Source organism: Sarcophilus harrisii, chromosome 1 (assembly GCF_902635505.1).
Source record: "Sarcophilus harrisii chromosome 1, mSarHar1.11, whole genome shotgun sequence".
Lineage (NCBI taxonomy): Eukaryota > Metazoa > Chordata > Mammalia > Dasyuromorphia > Dasyuridae > Sarcophilus > Sarcophilus harrisii.
The window spans coordinates 630,677,770-630,699,050 of NC_045426.1; the positions used below are offsets into that span (position 1 = coordinate 630,677,770).

The window sequence follows — 21,281 nt, forward strand, 5'->3', positions numbered from 1 at the left end:
TTGAAGCTGGAAGGCATTTGAGAGATTATCTAGTCATACCCTTTCAATTTATAAACATGTACACTCAAGGTCCAAAGTAAAATGACTTTGTTCAACCAAGATCACATGGGTTATAAGCTATTAGTAGAGCAGGGATTTGAACCCATACTCTCTAACTGTAAGTTCAGTGCCTTTTCCATTACACCACATAGCCTCTCCTGGACATATGCCCATCCACGCTCACTTTGAAGTTTTCCAGTGATAGGGATCCATTACCTCCCAAAATAGCCCATTTCACTTGTGGTCAGATCTAATTGTTAGGAAAGTTTTCTTTCAGTCTGCTTCTCTGCAAACTTTCTCTATTGCTCCTTATTCTGTCCTCTCTGGATGAGAAAATTGAAAGAACATTTTCTTAAAAATGGTAAGCAAACATCAGATTAATGATCTGAATAAAACAAAGACACAAATTGGGGGGGGGATACCATGTGACATTAGAGAGGAGAAAATAAAACCTTCCCATCTTGTATAAAGGATATAAAATAATCATCATAATAATTAATGATAAAATATTAATTATCACAATAATAATAATAATAATAATCTGACCGACCGGCAGTATCTGTTGGTTTTAATCATTCAGAAAGCCTCCCACAACAAATAAAAAGTGACATCATGGCCCAGGAGATCTATGAACCCCTGGTTTCCTCTTCAGTTCAAAGTTCAAGTTTCAGAAAATCCTCTTCAAGTTTCCTTGGCTTCCTAGGTACCCTCTAGGGTCCTTTCACATTGCTAGGTCGGGCTGCAAGACTCGCAAAGTAGGCACACTGAGAGGGATCACATTGTCCACTGGGGCCAGGAGGCCCTGGAGGGCCAGGGAGGCCAGCTTGTCCGGTTTCTCCCTGAGGACCAGGGTTCCCAGGAATGCCATCTTTCCCGTAGCCAGGCTCCCCAGGCTGACCTAGTCCAGAGAAAAACAACAACATCAATATCAACAATAGATTGGTTAAGTCTTCTTCAAAGAAGAAAGTAAAAATAATTCCTATTCTTATAGCAGGATCTCATTTTTATTCAACCAATCAGAAAGATTGATCTTGATTAAACTGCAATATTCAGAGCATGAGATTTTATTGGTAGATATATTACCAACTCTTTGCCAGACTCACCTGGTTTTTAAGCAACTTAAAGAGAAACTTCAATTAATTAGAACCCAATAAGATTGAATCAGAGGCTCCCTGAAATAGTTTAAGTATTCTATTTTCAGGGGAAAGAAGTAAACATTTTAAAAGAAAGCTCAAAACAGGGATTTACTCAAAATATATAGACATACATATATACACATGAAATGCCTAACTACATTCGGCTTCATTCATTTTTAAAACATATCTAGTCCTGAGCCCAGGATATTTATACTCAAAACAAACATATCATGTTCTCAAGTAGCAAATAGGGATAAATGATTCTTAATAATTAATTTTACTCTTAGAACTGGAAAGAAAGTTCTTAGCAAATAGAGAGTGTTAGAACACACTGTCAGAATGGGATGGGGCAAGCCTTAAAATAGATAAGAGCAGAATAAAGAATATATAATAATAACAATAACAAGCCTTGGAACAGAGATCTTTAGAACACAGATCACAAAATGCTATAGGTAGAATGAATTTAGAATCTATAAAAGTACAGAAGATGAAGAGGAAACAAAACACAGAATATGGAATTCTGAAGTTGGAAGAGACCTTTGACATCAACTAGACCAACTTTTAATTGACAAAGTAGGAAAAAGAGACTCAAGGTCAAATAGCAGAAGAACCCAATTTTTTTTTATTCCTAACTCAGTCCTTACTCTATTACCATTATTTTATTAAAGGGCTGCAAAATTCAAACATTTTAAGAGAAAAAAAGGATAAGGAGTTTTGGCAAGTAGAAGTCTGAATTCACCAGAATTGATCCTCACAATACTGTCCCATTTTGCTCATGCTATTGCAAAAGTACTGTGAGTATTCTAGCTCTTTTCTCCATGGTAGCTTCTCATCTTCATCTATAAGAGTCTGAATAGCAAACCTACCTGGTATTCCAGGAGGTCCTATTTCTCCTCGCTGGCCAACTCCAGGCACTCCTTGATCACCCTTTGCACCCCGTTCACCTAGGAAGAAAAACACATAAAGTGGATAAATTGTTTATATGTTTTATTATTCCCACATTTAATTTAACTTTGTTGTAGCTATGATTCCATAGTGTATTAAAGTTCTTTGTATCAAACTGTGAATAAGAAATCCCTGCCAATAACTAAATTATATTCAAAAACCAATAAGGGTAAAGTACTCAGTGACACAAATGAAAAGAACCAATTTAGAATTACAAAATGTTAAAGTTGGAAGAAACCTTAGAAATTGTAATGTTGTTAGAGCTAGATGAGACCTTAAAATAAAGTATTTTAGAACATAGAGTACAGAATGTTAGAACTGGTAGGAACTTTGGAATATAGAATGTTGGAATGAAACCCATCATGTACAGAAATGGAAGAGAACTTAAAACATAGAATTATAGAAAATAGAGTATGTAACATGAAATACTTAAAAGTTGAAAAAGATCACCTAATCCAGGGTATGTGAACTTTTAAAAAATATTTTGATAACTGTATTTCAATATAATTGGTTTCATTTGCAATCCTACATTTTCGAGAAAGGGTCCATGTATTTCACTGGACTGACAAGGAATCCATAACAGAAAAAAATGGTTTTATAATTCTTTTACAATTCTATTTCTTCTAGAAAGACAAAAGTTAACAGCAACAAAATGACTGGAATGACAACTCATATCTGTATAACACATTAAGAGCTTACAAAGTGTTTTCTTTATAACAATAGGAACACATTATTATCATTACCACTTTACAGATGAGGCACTAGGATTTCAGAAAGGTTAAGCAACTCATTTAATACTTTCATATCGTGAATTAGCATTGGAACTGGAATGTGTATACAAGTCTATGGAATACAATCTTCTTCTGTAAATTATATAATATGCTGTGTATAATCTAACTGTTCATTTAGTGATGGATGGGAAGTTATGAATAGTCTCTGCTGGGATATCTTTCTTATTCAAATTCCCATCCTCCTGACAATTCCAAATTAAATAAACAAGTCTCTTCTGGAATTCTCCTGGATATTCCAGTTTTACTCACCTTTGGGTCCCATAGGACCTGATGGCCCTTCTAAGCCCACTTGTCCAGGCCGCCCTGGCTCCCCCATAGGACCTACTCTTCCAGGAAGGCCATCTTTTCCAGGAGGTCCAGGGGGGCCCGGTCGGCCCTGAGTTGCTCTGACATGTGCTGGTGGCATCTGGGCCAAGAGGTATGCTAGTTTGGCTATGGATAAGAAAAAAGAGAGAGAGATTGGAGAGTGATACAGTAGGACTTTAACTACATAAAAGTAGAAAAGATACATTACTGAGATGCTCAGAATCTGATATTCATCATCACTAACACTTATATGGTGCTACAAATCTATCTGGCAAGAGTAAACAGTAAAAGACATTCTGATAGCTATCCATGAACCAGTGGTACAGACCCCTTGGAGGTTTATGGCTTGATTTCAGGGAATCTGTGAACTTGAATAGAAAAAAAGATTACACATTCATTTTCACCCACTTCTTACTGAAAATTAGCATTTCCTTCAATTATGAATTTAGGTGACAAAAAAGTTGTAGTATTAAGCTTTGGCAGACTGTCAAAGAGTATTACGACATGTATAAATTTAATAAATTCTGTTCTAGCATGTTGGTTAGAATTACATCATCCCAGAACCTCTATTAGGAAGGAAATTGGGGGTCATCTGGTCTGAGTCACACCTAGATGAGAGTCCCTTCTACAAGATCTTTGGTAGGGAATTGTCTAACCAAGACGGGGAAAGAAGATTTCCACTGAGAGGAAATACTACCTTATGAGGCAAAACATTTCACTTTTGAATAGCACTTACTGACAGGGAAGTAGTCTTACTCTGCTGCTCTGAAACTTTTTATTTCAGCCCTTTAAAGCCAAGCAGAATAGATTTAATTTCTCTTTTGTGTGAAAGACTTTCAAATCCTTCAAATCCATGATCATATTTGCTATCTCAGGTGAGACATATAAAAAGTTCAAGAGAAATAGTTTCTGAGTAATTAATAATTTTATTAGTTACTATTAATGGATAATTAATAAAATGGCACTCTAGAATGCCAAAAACTCCTCATAGAACCTGCTCTATGCTTAGACTTGAAAGAATAAGTATTCTTGAGGGTGGAAATTAATTCTGAGTAGTTGACAAGTAATGAGAATGAATAATATAATAAGAAGTGGGATAATTCTAATGAAGATCTAGGAAATTAACTCTGATCACTCAGTCTTGTACAAAAGAGATTCATCTATATTAGAATACCTTCTGTTTTGGGCAGTCTAGACAAAAGAGTAAATCCACTTCTACACAGTATTGTCTGATTAAACACACTAGGTCATAATCCACCAATTCACTCAAATTAGAATTTCTTTACTTTTTGATTAGATTCAAACTTTCCCAGTTGGGTCTGAACAAGACTGAGGAGAATATTAGAGAATGAGGAAATAGGAAGGGAAAAAATCCTGGATCTTCCCAATAGTAAATGGTTAAGACAAGAGAAAAATAATCAGTTTTCTCACAGTCTTCTTTTCTCTAGGCATGCAGTTCTAGACACCTTTGATGGATCTTGTAAAGTCATTTTCTCCAGTGCTCTCATCATTGAGGCTGATTTCTTGTATTTGCTTTGCTTCTCCATTTTGTTAATATTCTTTACAAAATAGGGCATCAACAACCAAATGCAAGACTCCAGGTATGGTCTGACCAAAGGACTCTCTATTTTGTTTTTCTGAACTCTAAGCCTCTTCCCAAATGGAATGGTCTGCCTATTGAGATGGTGCATTTCTTTTAATTGGAAATCTTCAAGTTGAGGCTGAATGATGACTTGGATAGGTTATTAACAGCAGATTCTTTCTGTGTGTCACTTGGATTTGTTGGTTCCTTGAAATACTGAAATTCCATGATTCTGTGACTTTGCAGTTTCAGTGTTATTTTTTGTTCTTTCTGTTAACTCATATTGAGCTTGCCATGCACTAAAACCCAGTCCCCTTTCTTTCCCCCACATAGATTCTTGTCTAACATAAAACATGTCTTTCCTACATTGTATTTTTAAGTTGAACTTTTGAGTCATCTCTAATTGGGTTATTTATGGGGAAAACAAACAAACTGATGATAGTTGCAGAAAATAAAGAAGTGTACATAAATACTTTCATCATGACATTTCCTTTCCTCAAAGTTAATACCTCACATTTCATTAGTCTTTTAGAGTTTACAAAATACTTTCCTAAAAACATATATAATTAGCTCCATGCTATAAATGAGGATTGAAGATTATATAATTTATCCACGATCACAAAAGTAGAAAGTTATTTCGAATATTCAAAATTGAATATCTAACATATCATATACATCCTTTCTCAAAATATTTGACTGATTCTACTAAATTCCTTTGCCTTGAATTCAAAGTTTTCCACTGTTTATTTCTAATCTATCTTTCTGACATCATCTCATACAACTACCTCCTTCATATATTCCACTTTCCAACCAAACTGAATTGCTAGCTATAATTTATTCTGTCCTTTCTGGACTCATCATACCTTGGCAAGATGTCTTTCATTCCCAGAACTGTTCCTTTCATCCAGATCTCCACATAAAATTTCCTCCTACTGACTATCTTTTCCTTTCTTCAAGAGCCAGCTTAAAAATAAAATAAAATAAAAAGACCCAGCTTAGGTACCATCTCCTCTGGAAGGCTAGCTTGATCCTTCCAAGTGAAAGTGACCTCTTCTAATTTCTCATATTGCCCTGTTTGACCTACTCCCCTTGTTATACTTTTATTATAGATTTTTGTACATCTATACACTTCATTATACCTATTAGATTATATGCTTGTTTAGGACAGGGAACATGGCTTTTTAAAAAAATCTTTGCATACCTAGCAATTTGTACAAGGCCCTGCATATAGAAGCCTTTAAATGATCTTCACAATTATTCTGTGAGCTTGGTAGAAAAAGTATTACTAACTTTATATTGAAGAAGGGAAGATGATTTCAGAGAACACAGGGACTTATAGATTTTTGTTATTTTTGTTAGGAGTTCCCAAGGTAGAAACTCTCTTCACTGATATAGACTGGTTTTGCAATTTAGTCTTAGAGTGAAAGTAGGGTGAGGGTGGTAAGCTATTTACCCACCATCATATTACACAGTAATTCAGGGGCAATGCTTGAACCAAGCTTGAACCAAGACCTGCTTTGCTCCAAGGTTCTCTGGTCCTCTCTGGTTCATTCTTTGCTGATAGATAGTATTTAACTGTGTTTGTTGTTGGACTGAATTCAACAGAATTGATTTTTCTTCTGACCTGAGCATTATCAAAGTCAGAATTTCAAATCATAGGGATAGTCTGGTCCCAGGCTGTAATAAAAAGTCTTGATACTGTGTGAACATTTTGCCAAGGGTTTACTGTTCCCAGTACCTACTACCTCAAGACAACCTGTCCTTTTAGACTCTGAGAACATAAGACACAATCCTTATTTTCAGGGTCCCAAACCTTACCACACCTACCTCAGATAAGCTTTGTTGCATTCATATCCAAATTTGCCACCCTTTCCTTATATGTTAGTTCCTAAGTTGCTATACCTTCACAAAATAATGGTGGTTTTATCTTTTTTTTTTTTTAACAGGTATGGAAACTGAGGCAGGGTCACATAGCTAGTAAGTGAGGGAAAACTAGGTTTTACTGACTCCCAGGCCAATAGTCCTGTATTCACAATTATGAGGCAACTTCAATGCCTCCTAATTACAAGTATCATTGATATATTCTTAAAGATTTGCAAATTACTCTATATTATCTTATTTTATTGTCACAAAAACACTGTGAGGCAGGTGATGCTATTAGCCCCATTCATCCTCATTTGAAAAGATGAGAAAACTGAGGCTTACGGGAGACAAGGGACTTTCTCAGGACCACACAGCCAACAAGTATCTACATCAAGATTGGAATTTGGATGTTTCTGATTCCATGTTCAACATTCTATCTATTGTCCTACTTAGCTGCCTTTTCCCAACGTTATGGTGTCAGCAGTTCTATAATCTAATCTGTTCCTTCTTTCTTTATATTATGATATCAGCAACCAAATAGCAAAGCAAGCCTTAAGAGGGAAAGTTTCACTCTTTACCTCTCTAATCCTGGGACTAATCCAATATTTATGCATTTTAGACTCAGGAATTGTGGCAGTTAGAAGGGAACTCAGAGCTCACCCAACCCTTCATTTACTTAAAGGAGAACTGCCTTGTCTAAGTTCATATAGTCTTTAAGGTTAAAAACCTGGATTTAAACTCAGATCTTCTACCTCAAGGTGAGCATCTTCCCATTATACCCCACTATCTCATTCTAACTAGGCTGTTATCTAGGTCAATCTCCTTTTCAGTCCAAATGCAATGTTCTTTGTACCCCCTGTATTTGGACACTGAATAAATTCCCTCTTTTATCTACATCTGTACCTTGAAGGTATTTATAGACTTTTCCTCTTGCACTGCCAAAGGAAGAATTACAGACTATTACTTAAGAGTGTTTTTGGCCACAAAGAGAGGGCAGGAGCATGAGCTGCATGGCAGAATCCTTTGGACATAACTCTCTGTACTTTTCCAGGAGGCCACAGATAGAGAAAGTATCTGGAGGACCTTTTGCAGATGGCCACATGATTCCAGCCACTGAAGTGTTCAAGTGTCCTTGAGTGTCACTAGTTCCAACAGAATTTCTGAGTGTTATCTCTAAAAGGGACCGTGGAAGTTAGAATGTAGGAATGTTAAGTATTATGGTTAAGAGCAACTTTAGAACATGGAATTCTAGAACTGAAAATATTGCAGAATGTTACAAGATAAATCATAGAATGTCAGAGCCAGAAGAAATATTATGACAACAGACCACTAGAAATTGAAGGGACTTTAGAAAAATAGAATATTCAAACTAGAAGGGATCTCATTGTACAGATTAGGGTGCTGAGGCTTAGAGGGAGGAAATAATGTACCTGAGGCTAGCTAGTGGCAGAATTTAGTTGTCCTAATAAAGAGGCAATAGGTCTATTACAATTATTTTTACAATTGTGGCTTGTCTGGCCTCTTGCTCATGATTCCTTTTTTCTTGTTTGGAATTGGTAGGGGCATACCATTGTTGTTGTTTTTTTCCTACCTGACCTGAAAAATATAAGCTTTAATGATTAGCTAATGCTCTTACACTAAGGAAACAGATAATATAACATCCAGGAGTAACTTTGTATTTCTAGGTCCTCATTCATATCAATGTCTATTATCCTACTCTTGTATCTGGTTATGGCTTTTTGAAATAACCAAAACATGTTTGTTCCTGACCAAAACTATAACTGCTACCTTCTTTTGGCCCTTCTCCAATAATTTATAATAGGCTGCTGTTCAGTGGAACAAGTCTAACTCAAGGTGGCCACAAATGCCTTCCCAATGGGGAAGGAAATAACTTAGGCTTCCCTCAAGTGGTGGACTGGAACCAGGATCCACTTGGACTCAGCCTCACTTCAGCAACCAGATGTGAATTAAGAGCAACACTGCATGATGGTGGACCCAGAAGAGGAGGAAGCTATGGAAGAAATTACATTAAAAGTGACCCCGTTATCTGATGAACATCTAAACACCTCAAACAAAAACATGGTGCAACTGAATGCTGTTGGCCAACTTACTTCTCTGTCAGAATTCAGACTTTTGTGGAACAAAGATTCTTGGACAGGGATTAAAACCAAGAATAAAAACAAAAAGACATTCAAAGAGAAAATGCTGTACATGATGCAAAGTATCCAGGAGTCCTATGGCAAGAATAGCAATGGTGCAGATTTTCGGAATAAGAATAAAATTCAAATGCATGATTGTATGAGAAAAGAAGCTCTACTGGATAATGATAGTGACTTGGTAGTGAGAATTAGACCATGAGTTTTCTCTGACAAGAGAAAACAAAAGAGGCATCAAGAAATAAGATTCATCATAAAATTCTAATCCAGGGAACAGAACATTTCAATGAATAAGAGCAAGGAAATTTCCATCACAGTGTGTTTAAAATAGAGGACACCTTGTCTACCCCTCTGGATGATAATGGCCAATAGAGGTAGCAAGGGATTTTCCTTCTAAATGACTACATCTTGTTCCATTACAGGACCTGTTCAAAAACTGCACTGTTTGAAATGGAACCAATACTGACATGCCCAGCATCCTCACAGCAATGGCTACTAAGACTGTGTACTGCACGAATAAAGGTGAAGATCTCCTGGCTATGAGAAAATGGAATAGTTCCCTAAGCAAGAACCTGACTACAACAGGAGTTAAGTCTGAAGAATGGAATTGGCTAAAAGATGACTTGTGTATTGATCCTCAAGTTCCTTTCAGTTAGTGTGAAAAATAAATTTATGATTTTTATGCTCATGCTACTATCAAAATAGCATTTGATGTTTTATTTTTATGATGATGACCTCACAGATGCTCTATTTAAAACACTACAGAATTTTTCATAATTTGAAAAATGCTTGTATGATGTACTTATCCATAGAGAAAAGATTAAACTTCACACTTAGACATTTGGACATTATATGTGAAACTTATAGTCATTTTCAATTTTCCCTAAATGATCTAGAGAAACTCAGAGATGGCAAAATGAAGTTTACTGAAGAGCCAATCAAACCTTCTTTGCTCCAATTCATCATTTATGAATTTATAGAACAGTTGGAATTCTGGAAGGTTGTTACTGGACCAATAAGTCTCAGGTGAACAAGGCCAAAAATATTCCCCTCTTGATTTACTATAGTTCCTTCTAATCTGTATTGTCAATAGAATGAAAAAAAAAATACCAAAAGAAAAAAGAAGAAAATGAAATCTAACTTCCTTCAATATTACTCGCAAGTTTCTACTTTTTCATTACTCATCTGCTCTATGTAGGGTTGGAAAGTTTTAAGATAGAATAAGGGATATTAGAACTCTAAGAGAACTTGAACTATCTTTATTTCTCTGCAGTATTTCACACTTTTGGCCATCTTCTTCTCCTCAATAATTTCTCCTGATTTTTTCATAACACTGCTCTTGGTTCTCCATCCTAGCTATCTGGCCATTCTTGGACCATCATCTATATGCCATTTTATAATGGCAAATAAACTCCAATGTTCTTTCCCGGGTTATTTTCTTTTCTTCTTATATGCTTTTACTTTTTTCTCAGAGTTCTTTTCATAACTCATGGGTTAAATTACCATCACTATGTATTGATTCCCAGGTCTATATTTCTCTCTCTGATGAGATCCAATGCTTCATTACCACCTTCTTATTGGATACCTCCATCTGGATGTCTTATAGACATCTCAAACTCACAATGTCCAAAATTTCCATGGCTCTTTTCAACAATGAGGTGATTCAAAGCAATTCAAATAGACTTTGGATGGAAAGTGTCATTCATTTCCAGAGAGAGAACGATAGAGACTGAATGTTGACCAAAGCATGGTATTTTCAACTTTTTGTTTGCTTGCTTTTTTTCTTTTCCTCTTTTTTCCCCATTAGATATGATTTTTCTTGTGCAGCAAGAAACATATGGAAATACGTTTAGAAGAATTGTACATATTTAACCTATATCAAACTGATTGCTATCTTGGGGAAGAAGAGAGGAGGAAAGAGGGAGACAAAATTTGGAACACAAGGTTTTCCAAAGATGAATGTTAAAAATTATCTTTGCATGTATTTGGAAAAATAAAAAGTTATCATAAAAAAGTAAAAAATGTCTAAAACAGGATTTATCACCCCCCCTTTTTCCTCTTCTTAATGTCACTTTTTCTATTAAGTGCTCTACTATCTTTTGAGTTACCTGGGCTCACAACCTCAGAGTCATTCTCAACTCATCATTCTGAAACTCCATCTGAAAACTGAATATCTTTCATAACCAATCAGTTGCCAAGGAACATGAATCCTTCCACATTGACATTTCAATCTATTTCTTTCACTTATGTGACTTTCACCTATTATAGAGCTTCATTACCTCTCTAGTATATTATTTCAAGAGCCTCAGATTAAACTCTCCACCTCTACTCTATCCCTCCTCTAATCCATTCTTTATACAATTACCAAAGTGATATTCCTAAAAAAAATAGATCTGACATATCACTCTTACGATGGAGAAGTTCCTTCTTATTTCGTGGATAAAATGCAAACTTTTCTGTTGGACATTTAAAGCCTTTCACTGTCTGACTGAAATCTCTCATTCTAAAATTACTGCACATTGTTATACTTCCTCCTGAATATGGCCCTAGCCAGAATAAAATGTAATTGGGAAACAAAGTAAATAAAAATAAATTACTACATAAATAATCTTAATTTGTGGTTTTTCTACCTTCTGTGGTTCACAGGGATTTGTTTCTTTTTGATTTTGATTACTCTTGTGCCACTTAAGCAAATAGTTACTTAGATCTCTCATCTCATGCCTTTGTATAACTGGCCCCTATGTTTGATTCTACCTTAACCTATGTATTCCATTCCTTCATTCTGCCTTCTGTTTGGATACTTTTATTTCATCCTCATTCACCATGAATATCCTCCTAATATCCTATCTGGATCTCTTTAAGTGCTAGCCCAGTCACAATTTACTTTGTACCAAATTTATTATTTTAAAAATTTACTTTATAGGATATGCATTATCTCTTATCTCCCTTAGAATGCAAATTCTTTGAGTGTTGTATTTGTCTTTGTGTTCTAGTACCTAGCACTGTGGCTGGTACATAGTAGGTGCATTATAAATATTTCTTGAATAAATTAATATAACATTCTATTTTATAGATAAAGAAACTGAAACCTAGAAAGATCTTTCTCAAGTGTATGGTAGAGTTAATATTCAGACTGAAACTCTAGTCTACTGATACTCCATCCACCATTTTGCTTACTTCCTAAAACAGGGTGATACTGGACCACGTGCACTTACTTTCAAGTTGCTTTCCTAACTCTTCTTGGATAAGCCTTCGAAGGGTATCCAATGATGGTGAATCTCCCTAGAAAAGAAGGAATTTGGAATTATTAACTGAAGGAAGATTAACAAATGAGAACCATATACTGGAAGTCCGCAGAAACCAGTAAGTACTAAACATTGTATTCTAGCAGCATTCTTGTATCTATTACATCATTCTATGCTCCAACCCCATAATGTGTGTACTTTCATATTAAAAAAAAGGAGGGCACTTCGAGGCTCAAATACTAAGGTATCTCTACTAAATTTGCAGCCTCACCTGCTGAGAGCTGGGGGATTTCAAAGGTTACCTAGTCCTGCAGGACTCATTTTACAGAAAAATAAGGAGGGTTGGAGGGTCTAAATGAATTGTCTGGGGTCACAAAGGTAGAAAGAAGCAGAAACAGGCTATAGACAGAACTGCTGTTTACATTATTTTTATGTGTCCTTCATTCTCAAAGAGGACCATGATATCAGGAAAGGGACGCCATGACATGCAAGGGAACTGGGTTTAAGTGAGGGAGGGCCAGACAAAGTCATCTGCCTCATTTTTTCCTCTGGAGCCATTGGGGTCCAATGGCCTGATATGAATCAGGAAGACTGGAGATGGTCCTGGATGAAATGGGAGAACTTGGCATTTTTAATTTGAGGTCTTCAACAAATCTCAGTTAGAGTATGTATGAATGGAGTTTGAGTACGAAGAACGGATCTGGGAGGAGAAGACCCTCAGAGTCTCTCGGAAAAGCAGATTATAACGCAGCTGGGCAAGCAGCTGAGGTTCAGAAAAGCTTTGCTGAATTTCATTTAATGAAAACAGAATTCTAAGATGGTGAGAGCAGGAGAGAACTTGAATAGAGGTTCATTAAACATAACTTTTTTTTTCTTTTAGGAACTGAGGTACTATGCTAAGAGCTTGAGGGGGACAATAATGATGATAACTAGCATTTATAGAAGGTTTTAAGGTTTGCAAAGCACTTAACAAATACTATACTACTTGATCTTTGCAATGACTCTAAGAAGTAGATGCTATGATTTCCTTCATTTTACAGATGAGGAAACTGAGGCAGACAGAGATTAAATGCTTTGCCCATAGTCATACAGCCAGTAAATAACTATGACCAGAATTGAATGCAGGTTTTCCTGAAGCAGGATCCCTGTCCTTTTGTAACTTTTAATCTAGAATATACAACTGCTATTACTATTGCTGCTGCTACTACTGATCATTATAACCTACAAACTTACATGAATATAGTACTTCACCATTTTGCATCCTCACTCTTTCATTTGAGTCTATTAACAAGTGACATAATCAGGGGAAGAAATGTTCCCATATGACAGATAAACAAATTGAGGTCTAGTGAGGAGAAATGATAAGGTTCCACAATGAATAAATGGAAGAGGGAGGTATTAGAGCCTAGGATACCACTGTCTTTTTTGCCAAGTAGCGCTGATATATAAAGAAAAATTAACCAGCCAGTCAACTAAGAGCTATTAAATACTAAGACCCTTGGATGGATATGAAGGTAAGCTCTGGGCCTTCTCCTGGTCTCACTCTTGGGGTTTTAGTTACTTGCCAGTTACCTACTTACTTGATTTCAATCTTTCTCCTCAGAACAAACAAACAAAAAAAAATAGGCTGGAGCTCCAGCCAGCCTGTCTTTTTGTCTTTCTTTCCAATATTAGGTGCTTTCTCAACTGGATGACCCATTTTGCCCTGTCTGTGTTGTCTGTAACAAAATGATAAGCCTTGAAAGTGCAATTATTTGTAGGATGTTGCTCTGGGAGCTTATTTTCTTTTTGGAGGGGGAAGAAAGAGTGTTACCACCGTCTATAAAATAACCATGCTGTGGTCCCAGTCCAGTTCTCTGCACAGAATGTCCCTGCCGAGGACAGCTCCCTGCCTCTATAATCTGGCTCCTGAGATTTTGTTTGTCAATCAAGAGGCCAGTTGTTTGCCTTCTCAGCAGATACACTGTGATCACTGATGGGATACAAGACAAGATAAGGGACTGCTAAGCACTTATTATAAGGCGGTTTGGAAAGGCAATGATTCTACTGCCTTCACCTCAGGATTATTCCTGGAGCCTGGCATTTCCATGCCCTAACAATCCCATTGCTGCTGGACCTCCCAGAACATTAAAGCTAGCACGGGGAACCTTGGAGATCCAACTTCATTTAATAAATAAGGAAAATGGGATGCAAAGAACTAAAGTAGGAAAACAGCTTTTACCTTTGCCCAAAGTAAAATAGTTAACCAGAATCCAAACCTGCATTAGGACTAATAGATTGTATCTGATAATAATGCTTCCATTTATATACATATATATTTTTTAAGTTTGCAAAGCTCCTTACAAATGTTATCACATTTTGTTATTGTTCAGTCATGTCTAAGTAGACCATGGACTTTATGAGTTTTTTATGGCAAAAATACTGGGGTGGTTTGCCATTTCACCATTTCCTTCTTTACTGTATTTCCATTATATAGATGGGGAACTAAGGCCAATAAAGGTAAAAATGACTTATCCAAGGTCACAAAGCTAGTAAAGATCTGTTTTTTTTAAGATTCCAGGTCTAGCAATCTCTACCAAAGAACAGGACAGAGTGACTATCCATAACTGAGTGATTCCGTGTGCTCTTGATGTAATGCAGAATCTAGTAGACTATATGTGTGGATTTTTTAAATCAAATATCATATACCATGGACCTCTTACACTTGAGATGCTCAGAAAGTACTACTAAGTCACAGAAACAAAAGGCCAGATTAAATTGTTTGTGTAAAGCAGTTTGTAAACCTTAAGAATTAAACGCTATCTTTATTATGATTATTATTTATTATTATCACTACTGCTACTATAAACCACTATTCTATTAGACATATAAAGTCCTTCACAATCTGGCTCCAGCCTACTTTGATCACACATTTGTCTCTTTTCTAAACGCTACAATCTTTCAAACTGGACTTCTGTCTTTACACATGGTGCTGCATTTCCTGCTTCTGTGGCCACAGGGCATTTCCCCCTCATCTCCACTTCTTAAAATCTTAAAATCCTTACTTTCTTCCAAAGTTCAGCTCAAAGTTTACCTCCTAGAAGGTTTTCCTGATTCTTCCAACAATTAGTGACTTATCACTTCCCTAAAATGACCTTATTTCCTTTACATTTATATAAGCATATACTATCTCCCCCACCAGATAATAAAATAGAAATTCACTGACTATGAGAAGTTTTTCATTTATGTGTGTGCAGGGCCTACCATATTACTGGGTACTAACTGGTTGACTGAGTAACACGATATCTCTTTAACACAATAATGATCATCGGTTTAATTGCAAGAGATCATTTTAAGATCTTCTTAAAATTCCCCTCATTTGATATGTGACAAAACAGAATTGAGGGCACAAATTGATTTGACCAAAGCCATTCAGGTATAAAGTAACAGAGCTGGGATTCAAACACCATTCTCCTGATTCCAAATCTAGTGCTCTGTCCACTATACTACCTTTCTCCTTCCACTAACAACAAAGGTAACTCTAAGAATGTAATAGTTTTTCTGAGCTGTCAAGAAAGCTGTTAAAAATGAATAAAATCTGAGCCTGAGTAGTACCCTTCATCAAGGGCTGATTTCCTAGCACTCTTACCCTTGCTCCAGGAAATCCTGGCTGTCCTGGTGGTCCAGGAGGTCCAGCAGGTCCACTTTCTCCTGGAGGTCCATGAGGACCCATTAGTCCTGTGTGGCCTTTGTGACCTGGTAGTCCTGGTTCTCCAGGATGGCCTTTCTGTCCTTGGGCACCCTTTTCCCCTTTGACTCCAGGGTCTCCCTAGACAAAGGAGATAGCACATAAATATAAAAATATATAGTACATAGTACACTCAGCCAGAACCATGATATGTTGATAATGTCCAGAGTCTAGAAGGCATGCCCCTCCCCACCCCAGTTCCAAGGTTCTTCATAGCTTGAGAGGCCACTGAAAATGCAATATTTATTTTAACATAGTCCATTAGTTAGAGCCAGCTGTGGCTGGCTCTTGATATCAAATTGATTTTTTATTCTTAGTGATAAATATGACTGTTTAACTTTCACCAGAATATTGGAACTTAGAACACAGGATGGTGAAATAGAGAATATTAGAGAGAAATAGAAGCCTAAAAGATGAAACAAAGAATGTTAGACCTAAAAGTGTCCTGAAACCACTGGAAATGTAAAAGATAGAACAGAAGTAGGATGTAAAGCAGAGAATGTTAGACCTGGAAGACCCATTACAACATAGAATGTTGATATGAAGAATTATGAGCAGCTGTGTGGAGAGAGTGGATAGAGTTTTAGGCCTAGAATTAGGAAAGCTCAAATCTTGAATTCAAACTTGATCTTAGACCCTTACTAAACAAGTATCATTTCCTCAATTTTCCTAAGGAGGAAAAAGAAATAACAATAATCTTTGTATTTCTCTCATATATATATATATATATATATATATATATATATATATATACAGAAAGATATATTTCTAACCTGAGATCCCCTTTCTCTGGGGAAACCCCTATCTCCTCCTGGTAGGAATGAAAGTCTCACTTGGAGAAGGTTGGGAGAAGAATTTGCTTACAGATATCTATTTTGCCTCCTTGCAAGTCACACAGAACAAATGTCCTAGGAACACATGAAGTCTCATTATATAGCATGGAACCCATTATTCTTTCCTTCCAGAACAATAATAAAAACAACCACAGCAATAACTAGCATTTATAAAATTCTTTAAGTTTTACAAAGCACTTTTCATTTTATCTTCACATCAATCTTGGGATGTAAGTGTTATTATTATCAAGATCCTTAAAATATAAATGTTAGAATTGAAAGGGTTTTTAGACCATAGAATTTTGGAATATAGAGTATGTGAATATTGGAATATAGAATATGGAAACAGAAAGGACCTTAGAACACAGAATGTTAAAGACATAAAGAATCTTAGTCATACTGTGATTCAAATTATTCATTTGCCAAAAGAGAAAAATGTGCTTCAGAGGAAAATGTGTCAAAGATTGTTACAACATCAAGTGAGAGATACTAGAACCTAGAATAATCTCATCGACCCTTCCTTGCTTCCTGTCCCCACTTTACAAGCAATCTTTGATCCTTGACTTCAAGATCAATGAAACGCAACCCTTAAAGTCATACAGGGACTTAACACTTGCCTCTTTTCTCCTTTCTTCCAAATGTTGCCACTGTCTGATGTCTCCCCCATGGTTTAACAAACTAGAGAGCTATATTCTTTATAGAATCCATGAACCAAGAATGTTCATGTTATTTAAAGCTGGAATAAATGTTTGCTATCAACTGGTTAAACTGCTCGTTTTACAGATAAGAAGAATGAAGTCAAAAAAGTGATTCAACCAAAATCATAAAAGTAGTTAGTAGAATGGTCAATATTAAAATATAGGTTTTCTGACTATGGATGCAGTGCTCAAGTTACTACAGCTTATTTTTTCCCATACATGTATATATGTCTCAGATACTCAAGTGGATTTGAAGATTTTCCCTCTTGCCTTTCATCCTGGGTCAGCTAGATAGCATAGTGGAGAGAGAGCACCTATTCTGGAATCAGAAGGACTTGAATTCAAATCTGGCCTCAGACAAACTGTGTGATCCTGGGCAAGTCACTTAATCCTGATGGCCTCCTCTCCACTCCCCAACCCCCCCAAAAAACACACACACACACACAAAAAAATAAACAAATAAAAAAAGCAACATTCCCAGGAGGAGTGCCTCTTTACACTATGGGCCTCAAAGCCAGATGATGGCTACTGGAAGATAAATGTTTCCAATATTAAGTAATAATTTCTAATGGTTAGTGATCTTTTACATGGGCATGATTTCTTATAAAGCAGTTTATTTCAATGAATTCCCAATATATCTCTGTTATATGGAAAGGTCAGTGCTCATCATACTTATTTTATAGACTTAGAAACTTACAAGTTTGAAGGCACTGGCTTTTCTAAAATCACACAGCCGATAAGTTGTAGAGCTGGAATGAGACACCAGGTCTTTTGACTCTAACTGATTCTTTGGCTCCCAGATTACTGCTTTTTTTCATAATATCACATTGTTCCTATAGCAAGGACTTCCTAGAATCAGAAAATTTTAGTCTGAAGGGAACTTTTCTAGTCCAAGCCCCACAAATAATAAGAATCTTTCTGACTCACCAACAATCCCAGACTGTTAGAACATTTCTAGTTACAGGAAGGTCACCACCTCTGCATGCATTGCTGGATGGTCTTAATTACAAAGAATTTCTCATATTGAACAGTAATTTCTATCCCTCTAACTTTCTAGTTTTTTACTATTTTGAGGCACACAGAATAAATCTAACTCCTTGTTCTATATGCCAGGCTTTAGACATTAGAAAATGGTGTTTATGCACTTTTTAAAATATAGGATTATAGATAAAAGTTGGAAGGAAACTACAAGCTATTCATCTCCCTCATTTTACAAATGAGGAAGCTGAGGCTCAGAGAGACTAACTGACTTGCCCAAGTCACACAGATCATAATAAAGGATTTCAATCTTGGGACTGTGACTCCAAATTAAAGGTTTTCTCTACAGGAACCTATTGTGTTCTCTTCCCCAGACTCTTTAAGTGACCCCTACCCTGAAAAGTATTCAAGCTCTGTCTCCAAACTTGGTTGTATCATTTGGCTGCGGCTAATAAGTGATACAGGAATTTCCATAGGGAGACCCAATCTTTCTGCTTCCTCTTGACACAGTGGAAAAAGCTGCCACGTCACTCTTAGAACTTGCAAAGGAAGCTGAGATACATCCCCATGCGGGGGCCATGACAACAAGGGGAACTGGAGGCTGCCATTCAGAGTGGTTGTGTAACAAGCAACACATGTGGGGGTTTCAAGGCAGACTGGATATATATATTTTCACTGTGAGGAGAAGCAGCTTTCATGGGTGTTAAAACACACACACACACACACACACACACACACACATGCACACACAACTTTGTTGCAGAAATGATTCCCTTCCCCCCTCCCATCTCCTTTTCAGGCAAATGTAAAGAAAATCTTATTAAATCCTGGTGCTGCCAACATTCATTATGGAAAAATCTGTTCCCTTTTCACATCCGATGACAAACCCAGCACTGGGCAAATGCCATGCCAGGCATGTTTTCATGTCTGAAACTTTTTCAAATGAAAATAGACAAATTTAGATTAGAAAATTTGATAGGGAAGGTATGATAAGATGTTGGATATTAGGGCTGGAAGGTAGCTTAGAATACAGAATATTCAATGAGGAACAAGATTCCCAGATTAGAAATGTGAGTCAACCAAGATCAGATAGCAAATCAATGGGAGAACAAGTAGTAGGACCAAGTTGCCCTGATTTACAGAAAAGAAAGAAAAAAATGAATGGAAATAAGGAAGAAAGGAGAAAAGGGAGGCAGGAAGGAAAGAAGAAAGGAAGGGGGAGAGAGAAAGGAAGAGAGGGAAGAAGAAAAGAAAGTAGGAGGAAGTGAGGAGCTAAGGAGGAGAGAGAGGAAGGGAAGGAGAAAGGAGGGGAAAAGGGAAGAGGATGAAGGATAAAACTGATAAGTCTTTTTATTTACTTTTTTAACTAAAGTGAATATATTAAGCTTTACATAAAGGAGAAAGGGAAGGAAGGAGACAAGGGGGAGGATAAAGGAAAGAAGGAAGAAAATAGTATTTATTAAACACCTACTATAAGGCACTGAATTCTTTACTAATATTATTTCACTTGATCTTCATAACAACTCTTGGGAGGAAGGTGCCATTATTATCTCTGTTTTACAGTTGAGGAAACTGAGGAAGAAAGAAGTAAAGTGACTTGCCCAGGAACACAGAGCTAGTGAGTGTCTGAGGCTGGAGGTGAACTCGGGTCTTTTTGATTCTAGACTCAATTCACTGGGACATGTAGCTTTCTCAGTCCATCATTCATTCAACTTCAGTGCATTACCTCTCTTTGCCATCAATCACATTTATGTTTATAATTTTAACTATTTCTTTCTTAATTACTAACCAAGAGAAAAAACCCATGAAGATTTATGTACCCCTTGAAAAAATATAAATTATTTTTTTTTTCCTTTGCTGATCAGAGTTATTCTCTAGCCTGGGATAAGCTATAAGGATATACACATATGTGTGTGATCTATGCAATTATAATAATTGACATTTATGAAAGGCTTTGTGGTTCACAAAACACTTTGTTCATAATGATGTTAAGAATTAGGTAGAGCAAAAACTGTTATGCCAATTTTACCGATGAGAAAATGAGGCTTAGAAAGGTGATCTCATTTGTTTAGGATTGCAAAGCTACTATGAGGCAGATGTAGTTCTGAAATTTAGATCTTCTGATTTCAGCTTAGGAGAAACAGAATTTCTCTTACATACCCTTTCTCCTTTTACACCTTGTTCTCCTGGTTTTCCTGAGGCACCCTGTGGAGAGACAACAATGATAAGTATAGAAACAGGAACCAGGGAGCCAGAAGCAAATAAGATTATACAAAATGAAAATTAGGGAAGAGGCTCTGGACCCAATGCCTGAGGAGAATGACTAGAAAGATGATCCTATCTTACAGTCTTTGTTCTCCTTTTGAAAGAATAAATAAGTTACCTGAAAAACTTAAAATCCCATCAATAATAATAGTAACTATTTATATAGTGTTTTAGAGTGTTTTACATAAATTCATTCATTCACTTTAAATAAATTCATTCATTCAATGTTCGCAACATCCCACGAAATAGTCAAAGCATACACTGTTATTTCCATTTATTGATAGATTAAAGACCTCTAAGCTCAGGAAAGATGTTCTAAGATAATAATCCCCCCAAAATAGGGTATTTGTGAAGAAGGCAATCCATTGAGGTATGTAAAGAAAGTATGATAAGTCTTTCAATTTATTTTAACTAAAACATATTAAGGCTTTTCAATATTTAGTATATACACTGGCAGTAGTTGCATCATTTCAGGCCATATGTTAGATGGCCATATATGATATGCATGCAATATCCTGAGGGAAGAACAGGTGTTCCCCTGTTTACAGTGGCATTCTCACTGATTGGTTCAATTTCACTGTACTGACATGTCCGATGGTTGAAATAAGTGACTTTATAAATTCCTATTTTTCATCAAACTAGTCCTCATAAAATGGACAAGTGGATTAAACAGCTCTATACAAAACAACAAACAATAATTGGGAATTAATGAGAATA

General features: G+C 36.3%; 1 protein-coding gene across 1 annotated transcript; it reads right to left on the reverse strand.

Annotated features, from left to right (window-relative positions):
* Positions 1-543: 543 nt before the first annotated feature.
* LOC116420704 (collagen alpha-1(XXII) chain-like) lies at positions 544-20,500 on the reverse strand. The gene is made up of 6 exons (XM_031947239.1): positions 20,460-20,500; positions 15,692-15,871; positions 12,034-12,100; positions 3,161-3,343; positions 2,042-2,119; positions 544-937 (listed from the first exon to the last, which is right to left on the reverse strand). The coding sequence occupies exons 2-6, from the start codon at positions 15,773-15,775 to the stop codon at positions 750-752; spliced, it is 600 nt and encodes a 199-aa protein (XP_031803099.1). The 5' UTR covers positions 15,776-15,871; positions 20,460-20,500; the 3' UTR covers positions 544-749.
* Between the last annotated feature and the right edge of the window lie 781 nt (positions 20,501-21,281).